Consider the following 14,650-nt stretch of genomic DNA (forward strand, 5'->3'; position numbering starts at 1 on the left):
GCGGCACTATGGGGGAGGAAATGAGTGTGAGGCTGAAGGAGGAGAGAAAAGACATATTAGAAATGACAGGAAATTAGCTTCTTTTCACTCCCATACATGATGCTTATTATTTATTGGACAGCTTCGTCTTCATACCCCACCATTAATTACACACATTTAATATGCCAGGAATTACAAATTAATCATTTCAATTAGTCGTGCATCATAACGAAGTGTGAATACATCGTTAGCTTACTGAAGTGTTTTTTTTACGTGACCATATTTTCTAAAGGAAATGCATACTTTTACTCCCATACATTTCCAATAAGCATCGTGGCTACTCGTTACTTTCCGTGTTCCTTCGGCAGCCAATGGCTGCAAGCAGTATTACGATGCGACGCGCCAATAAACGCAAAGATGGTGCCGATGAAGGAAGCGTATGATTGGCTCCATTTGTGAGTCGCCAACATAATCGGGAAGTTACTGGTCTGACTCGCACCACAGACATTATTGCAGTTATTTTGTTCATTGAGTATCATTCAACTAGTTGTTACATTCTACTTTTTTCTGTTGTGTTTTAAACACGCTGGTAGGAGTTAAGGTGAGGTGTATACATACACTGTGTCATATATGCCAGCTGTAGTGTTGATTATTGTATTACCATAATCAAAGCTTCAGAACAAATTGCATTCACGAACAGAAAGCGACGTTAAATAATAGATGAGGCACTTTGACTGGTGCTCGTATTTCCGGCCCCATTGAGACATCTTGTCCAAAGCAGCAGCTTTGTCACGCACGCAAAGTCCTGTTGTACCACACATGTTGCGTTGACGCTGTCATTAAGCCAGCTTTAAACCTAACTTGGAATAATGTATGGCTAGCCGAGCATGCAAAGGTCACACAAAGGTGTCAAGTGATGTATCTGGTCTGCCTCACTGCGTGTTTCCGTACCCCTGCTGCCTCACTGGTCAATTATTCAACAACATAGCTTGGCACATAAATAATTACATCATCACGGAGGAATCTGGAAGACGTAAAGTCCCTTTTGCTTTTTACTTGTCATTTAAATTAGAAATGAAGTTGTTTGTTTTTACTAGGAGCCAGCGCTTGATGAAAAAGGATGTGGTGAGTACAAATAGGTGTGGCCTAAGACACTTGAGGAAAGGGGTGCAATCTGGTGGTTCCAAAATAGCTATCACCAAATGGCGGACCTCAGTCCGGACCCAGTGATGGCCCTTTATGGTCCTGTGACTGAAAAAAAGTAAATGGGAAATATAACATATAATTATGTTCGTGGACCAATCGCAGTGGCAGTTTGCTGGCATAATTACTTCAGGGACAGCACGTGGTGACGTCACTAAAATGAGCCAGTTAAATAGTTTGTTGGTTTGCTGAGCAAATGATAACTATGACTTGTGAAGCGACATTACCTGATTAAAGTATCCACCAAAATCAGATGTGAGAACGCGGAAAATAGCGTCACTTAGAGGTCAGTGTCCGTAAAAGTCATAGCACATTCTTTTACAGCACAGCAAAGTCGATTTCAGAACATAAAGTTATTGTATCAAAAGTTCAGTATTGATCTGCACATCACTAACCCAATAACCTACAACTTTTTTTTTTAAAGAATAGAGAACAACGATCTATGGGGAAAATGCACAACAAAAAAAACATTTATATGAGATGAAATTACGGGACAGATTGAGTAAAGAAGTCAAAACAATCGACTAATATGAGCAATTTCAATAAAAAGAAGCAAATAATGTTTACAAGGTATGGAAGACTAAAAACATTTGACCACGTGTCATTATTCCTTATGTTATTTATTAAAAAGATACAAACTATTCTTCTGAATTTTTGTTTTGCTTATTTTCATATTGTTAACAACTATCACCTGTTATACATTGTTATGCCAGTTTGACCAGGAACATGTTTATCCATTTATTATACAATGTCTCATTTATTATTGTTTATTGTTATTGTCAGCTTTATCTGGACTGTACAAAATATACCCTGATAAAAAAAGATAAATTATGTCTTATTTTTACATTTTTATGTCTTTTTTATGTCTTAAATTTATTTTGGGCACTAGACCTGGGAATGAACAAATTAATCAAACAATAAATGAAAAAAATAAACTTGATAATGCATGTATATGTCTTTTTTCCCAGCCCTCTATGCATTGGTTTCAGCACCTTGTCCAGTTTGTCCCATAGAACAGTGGCATGAACGGAGTGAGCCCTTTTGTCAGTCTTTGTGTCAGTGGGTGGGAGTAGGGCCGCACACCCACCTGTGCCCGTGTGTCTCCCACACCCCTAATAACTAGTCATTCACTACACAGTATTATGCCAGTTGTCAGTACTTCAGTATTAGCATTTATTTTCATGTTCTCATTATGTATTTATAATACTACATGTACTATATTTATTCATGCACAAAGTCCTGTCTCTAATTTTAGTCATTCTATTTTTCTGTGTTATTTATTGACACCCCAGGGTGTATGGGGTGTCTTGTGTAATGGTACCCCTGCAAGTGTACTACATAGTACTTTTAGTGAGGCAGTCGAACCAGACCTCGCTTGGGTTGCTCAGTTACTCTGGTCCATACACAGTGCTCAGCTTTCACATTCTTTGTGTAGGCATAGGGTACAATACTGGCAACCCACCGGCCAAACTATATGCGGGTAGTCCATCCAGGGTACCTGTGCTGGTAACAAAGATGTTTCCTCAACTCCATTGTGCTCAGCGGCAAATGATTGGTCTTCCACGGGCCGGAGTAGCTGCGACTCTTGATGGCAATGACTTTGGGCGGAGGAGGATCAAGAATATCCTCATCACGGAGCTTCCACCCTCCTCTCGTAGGAGCTCTCCTACCACAGGAGACTTCTCCGTTCTCTCTGAGGTTTGTTGTTCTGCAGTGGTAAGTGCACTCCTGGTGACGAGGTCTTTCTCTGGAGGCCATGGTGGGATCATGGTGGCCCTCCCTCATTCAGTCCAACATTCCCTGATCAACTACTTTCAACTACTGCCAGCACACCATCACTTACGCCATATTCAACATTGCAGATGCTCTGTCACCTTCTTCTATGATCAGTGCCAGTCCCTCCTTGAATGCACACTCCATCACATCTTTCTTCTCCCTCCAGTACCGTCATCGGTCTCAACTCATGCAACATCTCCACTTTCTCTGACCTCTCGCTTTGCACTTCTACCAACTTGTCGCCGAATTGTGCCCACCTGAGACTGTGTCTGAACAACCCACCCTATCAGTCTTGCAATCAGGTCATTTCCCCCGGCAGGCAGGATTTATGCGTATCAACCAGCAACCACATCTCAGCTCTCAGGTTCCTTACCAATAAGTTCAGGGAGACCCGCAGGGTCCGCCACCTGTTCATTGCCTTCATCAACCTCAAGGTCACGTTGTCAAAGCTAAATCCTCTGAGCCCTCGTTCTCTTCATGAGACTGTGTGATGCACAGCTCAAGCTGTGCCAGGGTCAACAACAGCAAGACTAACTGGTTCCCATCATGGCCAGCATCCGGCCGGGTTGCGTGGCTGCACCAGACTTTTAGAACAGCATCATTGACCATCTGACAGCAGCTTGCACCCACTTCCATCTGTAAAAGCTATCTACAAGCTCAAACAACTGTACCACCATATTCATCCTTTTCATTCACTATTTAAAAATTGGTAAACTGGCACATGTTAAAACACAAACTGTCAGTAATTGCTGAAAGAGAAATGGTAGGATTAAATGTTCCGCCTCTTCCTACCCCTTTAAGAAATGTTGAATTGTGTAAGTGTACATGTGATGTTCTGCTATGTGAATGGTTATGCATGTTATAAATAAACTATTACAGTTACCTCCATGTTGTTGTTTTTATGTTGTTTCCATGTCATCTGTTAAAATGTTATGTTGTCATACTGTCTGACTGTGTCAAGCGTCAAGCTTCATGTAGTGTTGTAAACTTGTAAATAAACGTTCGCATTTAAAGAGACTGATGTGAGAGGTCAATGGGCGGGGTCTAACGCTTTGAAGGAACACAAAGTTAGAAAAACTGCAAAAGACAGTGGCTCACTGCCATCTTGTAGGTGGACTCTAGGTCAGTTCATTGATGGAGGAGCCCCATGTTCCATCAGTAACTCCGGTTGGCATGGGCCAAGTTACTACATCTCATCCGTGTGCGGCAACTTGGCATTATGCTGACTTGGAGTCTCGATGGAACCGTTTCCAGATTGGACATGCTGCAAGCCCACATCTTCAAGATTCTGTCCAGGTTCTTTGACCTCCGCTTCTGGTTGGCCTGGGTTAAACAGAGCAGATGAATCTGGATGGACCGACTCGCTGGGCTTGTGCGGCGAGGAGGCAAAGTCAGTGAGGATGTTTCTTGAAAGGACTGTAAAGATCAAACAAGTCCAATGAGAAACAGCTGAGGTCCAGTGTACTGAGACAGGAAGTGATGTCACCTCCAGAAGGCCGATAGTCATCATCTAAAGACGAGCGGCGACTGATTGGACTCAAACTTGGCAGGAGTATCAAACTTAGCGACACAAAGATTATCTGAACACACAAACACACCGGAGGTCATACACATTAACAAAGTCAAGCGCACATAGGTTGATGTGCACACGCACCAGTAGGCAGGTGCTGGTCTGCGCTGCCTTGCTAGCGGTTTGTTTAATCAGAGACTGAAGATGGCGCAGCTGACTCAGCAGAGATCTGGACACAAGCGCTTCATTACATGACATTACCATACATCTGTGTGCATGTGTGGTAGTGGTGTGTGCCTGCTTACATGTTGTGTTTCTCCAACTGTTCCGCCTTCTTCTGCAGTTCCTTGTTCTGAGCTGTGCACACTGCTGCTCTGTGCACACACACACACACACACACACACACACACACACACACAGTGTAACACAATGTACACTGTAAATTCTACAGTGATTCCAACTGGACTGATCTACAGTGGTATTTGCACCCATCCTAATTGGTTTTTTTTTGCATGTTTGTCGGCTGCACGGCAGACGGGTGGTTAGTGCGCAGGGACCAGGGTTCAATTCCACCCTCGGCCATCTCTGCGTGGAGTTTGCATGTTATCCCCGTGCATGTGTGGGTTTTCTCCGGGTACTCCGGTTTCCTCCCACATTCTAAAAACATGCTAGGTTTGGCAACTCCATAGGTATGAATGAGAGTGTGAATGGTTGTTTGTCTATATGTGCCCTGTGATTGGCTGGCGACCAGTCCAGGGTGTACCCCACCTCTGCCCCAAAGACAGCTGGGATAGGCTCCAGCACCCCTGCGACCCTTGTGAGGATAAGCGCTAGAAAATGAATGAATGAATGAATGCATGTTTGTCACACTTTCAGATCAACATTTATTCATTTTATTTTTCTTCCAGGCGTATGCTGGAGCCTATCCCAGCTGACTTTGGCAAGAGGCGGGGTACACCCTGGACTGGTCGCCAGCCAATCACAGGGCACATTCACACTCACATTCATACCTATGGACAATTTAGAGTCGCCAATTAACCTAGCATGTTTTTGGAATGTGGGAGGAAACCGGAGTACCTGGCGAAAACCCACGCATGCACGGGAAGAACATGGAAACTCCACACAGAGATGCCCAACAGAGATTCAAAACCAGATCTCCTGACTGTCTGGCCAACATACTAACCACTTGGCCACCATGAGGTGGTTCAGATCAACAAACAAATTTAAATATTAGCCAATGACAATACAACTGAACACAAAATGCAGTTTTTAAATTAAACTTTTACTATTAAGGTTGAAAAAAATCCAAACTTATATGGCCCTGTGTGAAAAAGTGATTGCCCGTTCCCCTTCCCGTTAAAACATAACTGAGATTAATTGAGATCCGAGATCTGTCTGGAAAAGATTATAAAGCTATTTATAAAGCTTTGGGACTCCAGCAAACCCCAATGAGAGCCACTTTCCACAAATGGCCAAAAGTATGGAACAGTGGTGAAACTTCCCATGAGTGGTCAGCCAACCACAATTATCCCCAGAGCGCAGCATCCAAAGAACTGCAGGCCTCACTTGCCTCACTTGTTCATGAATCCACCATAAGAAAGACACTGGGGAAAAACTGCCTGCATGGCAGAGTTCCAAGAGGAAAACCACTGCTTAACAAAAAGAACATTAAGGCTTGTCTCAATTTTGACAGAAAAACATTTTGATAATCCCCAAGACGTTTGAGAAAAGTAATCCCACATTTGAGAAAAAGAACATCATACGAACAGTAAAATATAGTGGTGGTGGTGTGATGATCTGGAAGCGTTATGCTGTTTTATCCTCATTAGAGTTGTGGGTATGCTGGAGCCTATCCCGGCTGAATTTGGGCCAGAGGTGGGTACAACCTGGACTGGTCGCCAGCCAATCGCAGGGCACATATAGACAAACAACCATTCACACTCACAGCTATGGACAGTTTAGAATCACAAATCAAGTAGAGAAGTAGAGAATCGAACCCAGGTCTTCCCGATCTCCTGACTGTGTGGCCTACATGCTAGCCACTTGGTCATCGTGCTGCCCCATGACAAACATGCAACAACAAAAAAGTTATATTTAAAAACTGCATTTTGTTTTCAGTGGTGCTGTCATTGACTAATTGCTGATCTGAAACATTCATTCATTCATTTTCTGCCACTTTTCCTCACGAGGGTTGCAGGGGGTGCTGGAGCCTATCCCAGCTGTCTTCGGGCCAGAGGCGGGGTACAACCTGGACTGGTTGCCAGCCAATCGCAGGGCACATATAAACAAACAACCATTCACACTCACAGCTATGGACAGTTTAGAATCACAAATTAACCTAATATGCAATTTTTTTTCATGTGGGAGGAAACCGGAGTACTCAGAAAACCCGGGTATCTTGGGCATCTCCACACAAAGATGCCCAAGTGGAGAATCGAACCCGGGTCTTCTGACTGTGTGGCCTACATGCTAACCACTCGGTCATCGTGCTGCCCCATGACAAACATGCAACAACAAAAAAGTTATATTTAAAAACTGCATTTTGTTTTCAGTGGTACTGTCATTGACTAATTGCTGATCTGAAACAGTGTGACAAAAAAAAAGAAATCAGGAAGTGGGCAAACACTTTTCCACACCACTGTATTTGTGGTGGTGGGTTGTAGCTGTGGTAAGAAGAGTTACACGACATACCGCCACAGTCCCATTGTAATATATGTTTATGAGTGAGCAAACAGATCGCATCATGTGGCAGACCAAATTTATTTGTGGTTGGCCGCCATTAAACGCTGATGTTTTAAACAAAGGCTGTGATTACTTGACAGAGAGAAGAGGCACACCTGTTCTCCAGGCCATCGATGTACTCCTTCCTGCGGCGGCGGCTGTCCTGCGCTGACTGCTTATTGCGAATTTTCCTGCGAACTTTTTTCAGGATTCGCTCCTCGGCCTGTCAGCAGATTGAGGTAAAAGGTCACTAAAGGTAGCAGGCAACATGATGAAATGTCAGCCAAGTGTTTAACCTTAGTGAGCGGAAGCTGATTGGGAAGGGATACGCCCTCCTCGCTCAGCAACTTTTGCTCCTCTTCGGTCAGCTGCAGCTCCCAACTCGACTGAGGGCACAGGCATGCACACACGAGTCAGACACATCTTATCGTATGAAGTATTTCCACGCACGTTCATCCTTACCAAGTCCACAGGAGTTGGAGCATTGTCGCCAGAGACCGGCGGCATCTCACCAATGACGCATGCGTCAGACAGGAGGGCCTGAGAGCTCCACTGGTCTGCACAGGAAAGACATTCAGGGCTTTCCAGCATGGAGCACTGCAAAAATACCTCGACATGTCAACGTGCTCACCCAGCTCTATGGAGATGATGTCTGCGCTCGCTTGTCCTGGCTTCATGCTTCCCGGTCCGTTCAGGTCGTACACCACCTGGTAGACGGAGGGTGGGTTCAGCATCACCATGGTAATGGGACTCTGGACCACAGGATCCTCACAAATGCCGCTGTCGCTCTCTGAGGGCGAGCCGTCACCAAACACGTGGTTTGGGTTGACAGGCTGGAGGACATGTTCTGTTTCACTGTCGTCCAGGGCCTGTGTCAGAGGGGGCGGAGGCTAAATGCATGGCTCGCAGCTCGCCATGTGTGTGGTGTTGTGTCTCAATTGGTGCACTTACACTTAACTTAAGTCTTTTGGGAAGTAGTCTATTCCGGTTTTCTAAAAACTTTGAACCCAGCGGTTTATACACCAATGAGACTAATTTATGGCAAAAAAAAACTACATTTCACGTGGTGGTCACGGTCTAATCTCATGACATCTATACATCTGAACGACTACTAATCGTAGCTGTATTTGGTAAAACGTTATTATTAAGATAGTCCATCATAATAGCAAAAAAATTCAGGAAACAACCAAACGCAGAAAAGCCACCTTACCGATTTCTAGCATACTACCAACTACTGCACCACAATGAAGACATGTTGTGCACACACAGTGTTAAGAGAAGAGAAAGAACTATGTGTAACTTTTGTACAAGTCTTTACAGCAGAAAAACACTATGTTCAACTGGGTTTGAAAGGCTGGGACTACAGCAGGAGGAGAGACCAAAAGACAGTGAGTGACAGACTATATGTGTGATGAAGGAATTATGATGCTGTTCAATTTTGACACAGGAGAGGAAGACTTTCGTGTTTTTAGTTCCCAAGGGGACGGTGATGAGTGTGGAGTTTGCTTTCTGGTAGGCTACGGTTATCTGAATTTCTCTTGGATAAAGTAGGCATCTATCCATCTTACACATTACATTTCATTTGCCACACAGCACTAGAGTTTTATTCAAATTTATGAAATATTACAATCAAAATACATTGTACAATGAGACCTGATAGGGGAGACACTCACAGAGCAGGCCAGCGGTACATCCCGCTGCCAGGTATGTGCTGTTGTGTCGCCATAGTTACACGCCAACAATTGTCTGCTTTCTGAATCCATGACCTGCAGAAGGGTGTCAAAGGTCCAAAGCACAAATACAATACAATCTCTGGTAAAAACACACATACCTTGTTAACTTTCTAATCTACTTCTGCACTTGCAGTGTAACATGGCCGCCACACAAAACAAACAGGAGGAGGAGGAGGACATCCTGCTCCACGCCAAAATAAACACTATTCTTTTCAATTTTTACAATTCTCATTTCACATCAGTAACACAAACATATTACAAATTACAAAAAATTATTACATAATACAAAAAAACATACGTTGGGGAGTGAAAAGGTCAAAATTGACACAATGATAGCACATGTAAATCACCTCACGTCAACATGTCAGTTGCTCAAGACGGATCCTGAATCAGCTTAAAGAAGAAACGTTTAAAGATAAAATAAACCGTTAAATACAAAGAGACACAGCGAACAAAAGTCACTCACTGTTCTAAGTTTCACACTTCACCGGTCTGACTTCGTCATCACAAAGTGCCCCAGTCCTAAGAACTCTTGAGAGTACAACAAAAGTTTTGACTTCCGGTTCGACATAAATATACCTGACTACCCCTCGTCTTCTTCGTATTTTTTCTGTTGCTGCGCATCGGCAGCAAATGCTTCTGCTGCCCACGTGCGGTCTTTTAAAGAACTTCAACTAAACGAACAGACAAAAGCCCACCAGATTGTTGGTAACGCCTTTTCCTTCCAAGTTGTCGAAATTCAAGTTTCATCTGATTACTTAATCCGATCGAGTAGTATTGTTTCTCACGTTTCGGAACCGAGATGCTCGCAGTACTTTCAGTCAATCCTCTATAACCAACCCAATGATAGGAACCACTTTTCAAGCTAATGACAAGCTGTCATTAGCTCATAGCGCAACGCATAGGCTGCTTTTATTTTGAAAAGCGGAAAACTGTGTTTGCGACAAGGAAGGTGACGGCTCAGCGATAAAAAAATGAGATCAGCTGATGAGAATTGAGTCAGAGGTGAGAGAAGCGAACTTCTTTTGACTTATTTTTAGTTTCTCGTCGTGCGGTAGCAGGACGTTTGGAAAAAACTTGGTAGTGGATTTGGTGACTTTATCGCGTAAGTCCTGACGGTTTTTTCCCCCTCTAAACTTTACCTTTTCGTTGTCATTTTCCGGGGTCGTAAGAGGTCAACGTGACGGGACATCGTAACGTAAATGTCAAATGGGCAGTGTTGCAGCGCTGTAACGCAACTCAAAATACGCAAAAAAATTCTTTTAAAAACGTTTAGTGCACCTGTGTCACGTGTTTTCCACTGGGTTTAGCCACTTGGTGGTACCAGTTAGCTATAGCTCTCAATGGACTACATTAATCTCTCCTTTATCGCCGTTAACTGGCTGCAGACCGACCGGGATGAGTTAATTTCCAAGAAATATGATTCATTTTTTATAATTTGATATAATTAAAGCATGGAAAACCTGTCTTCTAAATACATTTTAACATTAAAGCTCTCTGGACATGAAATAACACCCCTACAGACACATTTACACTCGTATTAGAAATAGAAATAAATTAAAACAAAAACTAAGCTATTTAAACAAATACGTCTTACCCCGCTGTGGTGTGGTTGTTAGCATTCTGGACTTTAGCGCGGACGCCTCAGGTTCGAATCTCTTCGAAATCAATGGTATCCGTCAATATAAAGGGCTCAAGCCAAAAATCAGTGTGCGGATCAAAGAGAACCGCTGTGGCAACTCTGTAATCAGGAAAAAGCAGAAAGAAACAAATAAGTCTCACACTAGTGTGTTGCTGTAAATCTGTTCCTCTCCTGGAGGACAGGAAGTGACAGTCGTGTTTTAGCTTAGCATGGGTTAGGAATTATCAGGCCTGTTGTGAGATCATACAATAAAAGCCTGTTGTTCTGGCAATCAAGTGTCTAATCAAATATTATTAACATTACTGACACCTTGTGACTAATGTAGAATACAACAGCCCATTACATCTTTAACTGCGTCTTCTGAATGCCTTATATGTGTATTTAATTTTATTTAGCCACATTCTGTACAGCTACTCTGTATTCTCTATAAAGCCAACTAATAAATCACGGCATTGCCTTCAGTCACAGTTTGATGGCGTCCTCTGGGCCTGAGGTCCACAAGGAAGACTGACATCAAAGATGTCCTTGTCCGTCCATGGTGCCATGGTGCCGCTCCAGACCGATGCGGCTCAAATTCCCGCCCTGGAGTCCAAAGTGGCAGCGCTGGTGGTCCTGCTGTCGGTCACACTGCTCTTTGGCCTTGCCCCCCTTTTTCTCGTGCATGGGGCAGGGCCCTGCAGCATCAGCCCAGGTGATGGAGTGGGTGGGTTGGTATGTGAGTGACGGCGTATTGACGGCACCGGTCTTATTGCAGAGTCTCGCCGGCGCCTGCTGACCTTGATCAACTGTTTTGCGGGCGGAGTCTTTTTGGCCACGTGCCTGCTGGACCTCCTGCCAGACTATCTTCAGGGGATCTCTGCTGCATTCTCCAATGCAGGAATTACGGTAAAGCCTATTCTGCCAGGATGGGTGGCACCACCACAGTTAGCTAATGGTGTGTGCTATTAGTGTGTGTTGTTGGCATTTGATAACGTTTTCACTGCCTTCTGTGGTGCAGCTGCAGTTTCCTCTTCCTGAGTTCATCGTGGCCATGGGCTTCTTCCTGGTTCTGGTTCTGGAGCAGGTGATTCTGGCCTTCAGGGACCAATCATGGGCCCTCACTGAGGAGAGGCAGGGTCTGCTGGAGAACTCCAGCGTGCAAGCAGTTGACGGCGGGGAGGGGCTACCCCACCAGCGGTGCCACGCGAAAGAGGAGTCCAAATCCGCATCGTCGGCCTTACGCGCCTTCGTGCTGGTCTTCTCCCTGTCGCTGCACTCGCTCTTTGAGGGTCTTGCGGTGGGCCTGCTTGGGCGGAGCCAGGAGGTTCTGGAGGTGTGTCTGGCTCTGACCATCCACAAGAGCGTCATCTCGCTCAGCCTCGCCTTCACCCTGGCTCACGGCCGCCTGCGCCGCCCATTGGTCATCGCCTGTCTGCTGCTCTTCGCCGCAATGGCACCGCTGGGCGTTGGTATAGGCGTTGGCCTTTCGGAGAGCGAAACATCGACACAGGGGAAGCTGGCTTGCTATACGCTGGAGGGTGTGGCGACGGGTACCTTCTTCTACATCACTTTCATGGAGATCCTGCCGCACGAGCTTGGCCATGGCCGTGGCCGCGTGGCCAAGGTGGCCGTAACGCTGCTGGGCTTCGCTGCAGTCACCGCTGTGCTCTTCATCAAGATGTAACCATTGGGATGTGGACTGGAACGTCACTGCAAAAGATGGTTGCAGTGGAAACCTGCCACAGCCATGATATCGTGTGTCTGGAGGGATAGTCAGTTTTGTCATGTGACGACACCAAAAACAACATCCAAATTAAAAAAAACTTTAATCTGAAGAGAAATGCAACCACAACATAACCTGAAACCTAATTTGTCTTGTAATTAAAAATATTTAATTCTTTCTTTTCTTTCAAGGAAGCGCAGTAACGCAGTCTTCTCGATAGATGGCGCACTGCCACTTTCTCCTTACCTAATAGTTTGTCAAGACAGATGACTCACGTCGACGGAAAAATGTCACTGCGTGTTTTTGCCGTAGAAAGCAAACATGACAATAAAATGATTTGAAAAAAAAGTCTCAATGTGACAAATGCTCTCTCGTCGTTGAAACGTTTTTAAAGTCAAAACTATTTTAGGCGATGCGGTGAACTAAGACCTCGTGTTTGCCAACAGCATGACCATATTTGGAGAGAAGGCGGGGCTGGCTCACTCGATAGCCCCGCCTTCTAGTGTCACTGGATTTGCCAGCAGGATTTCTTTATTTATCTCTTACTGTTAAACAATTTTGTCATTTTTGTCATATATATATATATATATATATATATATCATTAGCTAGATGTTAGATTTTGTAAACATTACAAGTTTAAACATATTTGTTTGTCTCATTGATCTAAGCTGATGCATCTGAAATTAGAGTTCTAAAGAACCAATTTTTTATGACAAATAATCAGATGAAACATACTATGTTTATCACAGACTAGTTTACTAGTTTGCACTGTGTTCAAGTGATTACCATGTTGGCCACATAGTCAGGAAATTGGGAACATTTTTGTTTGAATCTTCATTGGGCATCTCTGTGTGGAGTTTGCATGTTCTCCCCGTGCATGTGTGGGTTTTCTCCGGCTACTCCGGTTTCCTCCCACATTCCAAAAACATGCAACTCCAAATTGTCCATAGGTATGAATGTGAGTGTGAATGGTTGTTTGTCTATATGTGCCCTGTGATTGGCTGGCGACCAGTCCAGGGTGTACCCCGCCTCTCGCCCAAAGTCAGCTGGGATAGGCTCCAGCACACCAGGTTGGCCATGTGTGCCAGGATAGTTTCAAAGGAGGCAATCAGAAAGAGTTCAAAGCAGGATTTTGTAGGTTCTGAGGTCAGTGTGGTGATCAACTATATAATCAGGAGCCTGACTTACTTACAGACTCACAGAAGTGGACTAAATTGATGAATGGATTCTGACTTACGATATTTGGACCTGTAAGCTATGCAATGAACTATAGGAAAGGCCTTAAAAAGCTTTATATACAACAGGTCGTTCTCGTGGGAGAGAGACCTCTTCTGTGGCCTCTACTGCGAAAGTGGCTCAACATACTCTTGACGCATCTCAACAAAACCTACACTCTAAAAAGTAATTCAGAGTATCTGTTGACACCACTTGATTTTATACATGAATGCAATGTAAAAAGTGTAATTAATTGATTTAGATAAACTTTCTAAGTTGCTAACTTTATTTTTTAAGTTATGTTCAAATAATAATGTTGGCTATTACATGAACTTAATTTAGAAGGTCATATACACTCAAATTTTATTGTTGGTAAGCTTAAAACAAAATTCAAGTTGCCATGACTTAATAAAATTAGCTTGGTAACATAATAGTATATATAGTATACATAGTATATATATATTAAGTTACTGCTACTTAAAAAGTGTGCATTGTTATTATAATTAAGTTGACAACAAATTAAACTATTTTGAATAAAATGATTAAGTCAGTTGACTTAACATATTTCTTTGAGTTACGAACTTAAAAACCTGTCCCTATGACAACAATTATTCAGTAAGCATTACTTAAAATAAGCTTTGAGTGAAGAGGAAAAGCTAATTTGTGCAATGCAATATTGTTTGTTGGTTCAAAGAAATTTCAAATTAAGTTGTCATAACTAAGAAAGACTAATGGAAATTGTTGCGTTGATTTTTTTTTGTTGAGGCTAAACATTTATTTTTTGAGTGTGTGATGGTGGTCAGGTTTTTGATTTTGACAACATATTACTTCCATATATCTATTAGAAACATAGTACCACATTACTTTCACAAGAAAATGGGGCGATCCTGACTGTAGTTTCACAGAAGAGCAATTATGATGGACCATTATGAAAAAAGATCACAATGTTGCCACCAGTAGAGCGAGGAGAGACTCCTGGCAGAAAATTGCTGACTGTGTAAATGCGCATCATCCACAACAGGACCCACTTATTCTGCCTATTAACTCATTCGCTACCAAACGTGTTTTATATTATTTTGCTTGAGAGCAAACCGGTACAGTTTTAAGATGGCCACAAGGTGGGACAATAATGCACCCAGGAAGTGAAAAGGCTTGAAGCAGTGTTAGA

At 43.4% G+C, this 14,650-nt stretch overlaps 2 protein-coding genes across 24 annotated transcripts; one reads left to right on the forward strand and one right to left on the reverse strand.

Moving 5' to 3' along the window:
• Positions 1-1,774: 1,774 nt before the first annotated feature.
• creb3l4 (cAMP responsive element binding protein 3-like 4) lies at positions 1,775-9,749 on the reverse strand. Of its 21 annotated transcripts, none has more exons than XM_058053923.1 (12): positions 9,389-9,596; positions 9,278-9,315; positions 8,863-8,955; positions 7,962-8,058; positions 7,821-7,896; positions 7,652-7,746; positions 7,486-7,575; positions 7,306-7,412; positions 4,774-4,842; positions 4,613-4,697; positions 4,445-4,538; positions 1,775-4,374 (listed from the first exon to the last, which is right to left on the reverse strand). In XM_058053923.1, the coding sequence occupies exons 2-12, from the start codon at positions 9,283-9,285 to the stop codon at positions 4,145-4,147; spliced, it is 1,044 nt and encodes a 347-aa protein (XP_057909906.1). In that variant the 5' UTR covers positions 9,286-9,315; positions 9,389-9,596; the 3' UTR covers positions 1,775-4,144. The 21 variants fall into 21 exon arrangements, with proteins under 21 accessions (XP_057909906.1, XP_057909908.1, XP_057909913.1 ...); XM_058053925.1 differs by having other exon boundaries at positions 1,776-4,374; positions 9,273-9,315; positions 9,389-9,595; XM_058053930.1 differs by lacking the exons at positions 9,278-9,315; positions 9,389-9,596 and adding an exon at positions 9,621-9,749 and having other exon boundaries at positions 1,776-4,374.
• Positions 9,591-12,593, forward strand: LOC131105606 (zinc transporter ZIP1-like). 3 transcript variants are annotated; one of them, XM_058053937.1, is made up of 4 exons: positions 9,591-9,630; positions 11,027-11,255; positions 11,319-11,449; positions 11,562-12,593. In XM_058053937.1, the coding sequence occupies exons 2-4, from the start codon at positions 11,084-11,086 to the stop codon at positions 12,225-12,227; spliced, it is 969 nt and encodes a 322-aa protein (XP_057909920.1). In that variant the 5' UTR covers positions 9,591-9,630; positions 11,027-11,083; the 3' UTR covers positions 12,228-12,593. The 3 variants fall into 3 exon arrangements, with proteins under 3 accessions (XP_057909920.1, XP_057909919.1, XP_057909918.1); XM_058053936.1 differs by lacking the exon at positions 9,591-9,630 and adding an exon at positions 9,676-9,927; XM_058053935.1 differs by lacking the exon at positions 9,591-9,630 and adding an exon at positions 9,677-10,027.
• Positions 12,594-14,650: the final 2,057 nt, after the last annotated feature.

This window comes from Doryrhamphus excisus, chromosome 17 (genome assembly GCF_030265055.1).
Source record: "Doryrhamphus excisus isolate RoL2022-K1 chromosome 17, RoL_Dexc_1.0, whole genome shotgun sequence".
Lineage (NCBI taxonomy): Eukaryota > Metazoa > Chordata > Actinopteri > Syngnathiformes > Syngnathidae > Doryrhamphus > Doryrhamphus excisus.

Excerpts from the sequence above, each read along its gene's own strand:
- creb3l4 (XM_058053913.1), bottom strand. The coding sequence starts at position 9,018 with ATGTGTGTTTTTACCAGAGATTGTATTGTATTTGTGCTTTGGACCTTT. Across the intron at positions 4,843-7,305 it reads ATCGATGGCCTGGAGAACAG|AGCAGCAGTGTGCACAGCTC; the intron begins GTGTGCCTCTTC and ends GTGTGTGCACAG. Across the intron at positions 4,539-4,612 it reads AGACCAGCACCTGCCTACTG|ATAATCTTTGTGTCGCTAAG; the intron begins GTGCGTGTGCAC and ends TTGTGTGTTCAG.
- LOC131105606 (XM_058053937.1), top strand. The coding sequence starts at position 11,084 with ATGTCCTTGTCCGTCCATGGTGCCATGGTGCCGCTCCAGACCGATGCG. Across the intron at positions 11,256-11,318 it reads GCCCTGCAGCATCAGCCCAG|AGTCTCGCCGGCGCCTGCTG; the intron begins GTGATGGAGTGG and ends GTCTTATTGCAG. Across the intron at positions 11,450-11,561 it reads TCTCCAATGCAGGAATTACG|CTGCAGTTTCCTCTTCCTGA; the intron begins GTAAAGCCTATT and ends TCTGTGGTGCAG.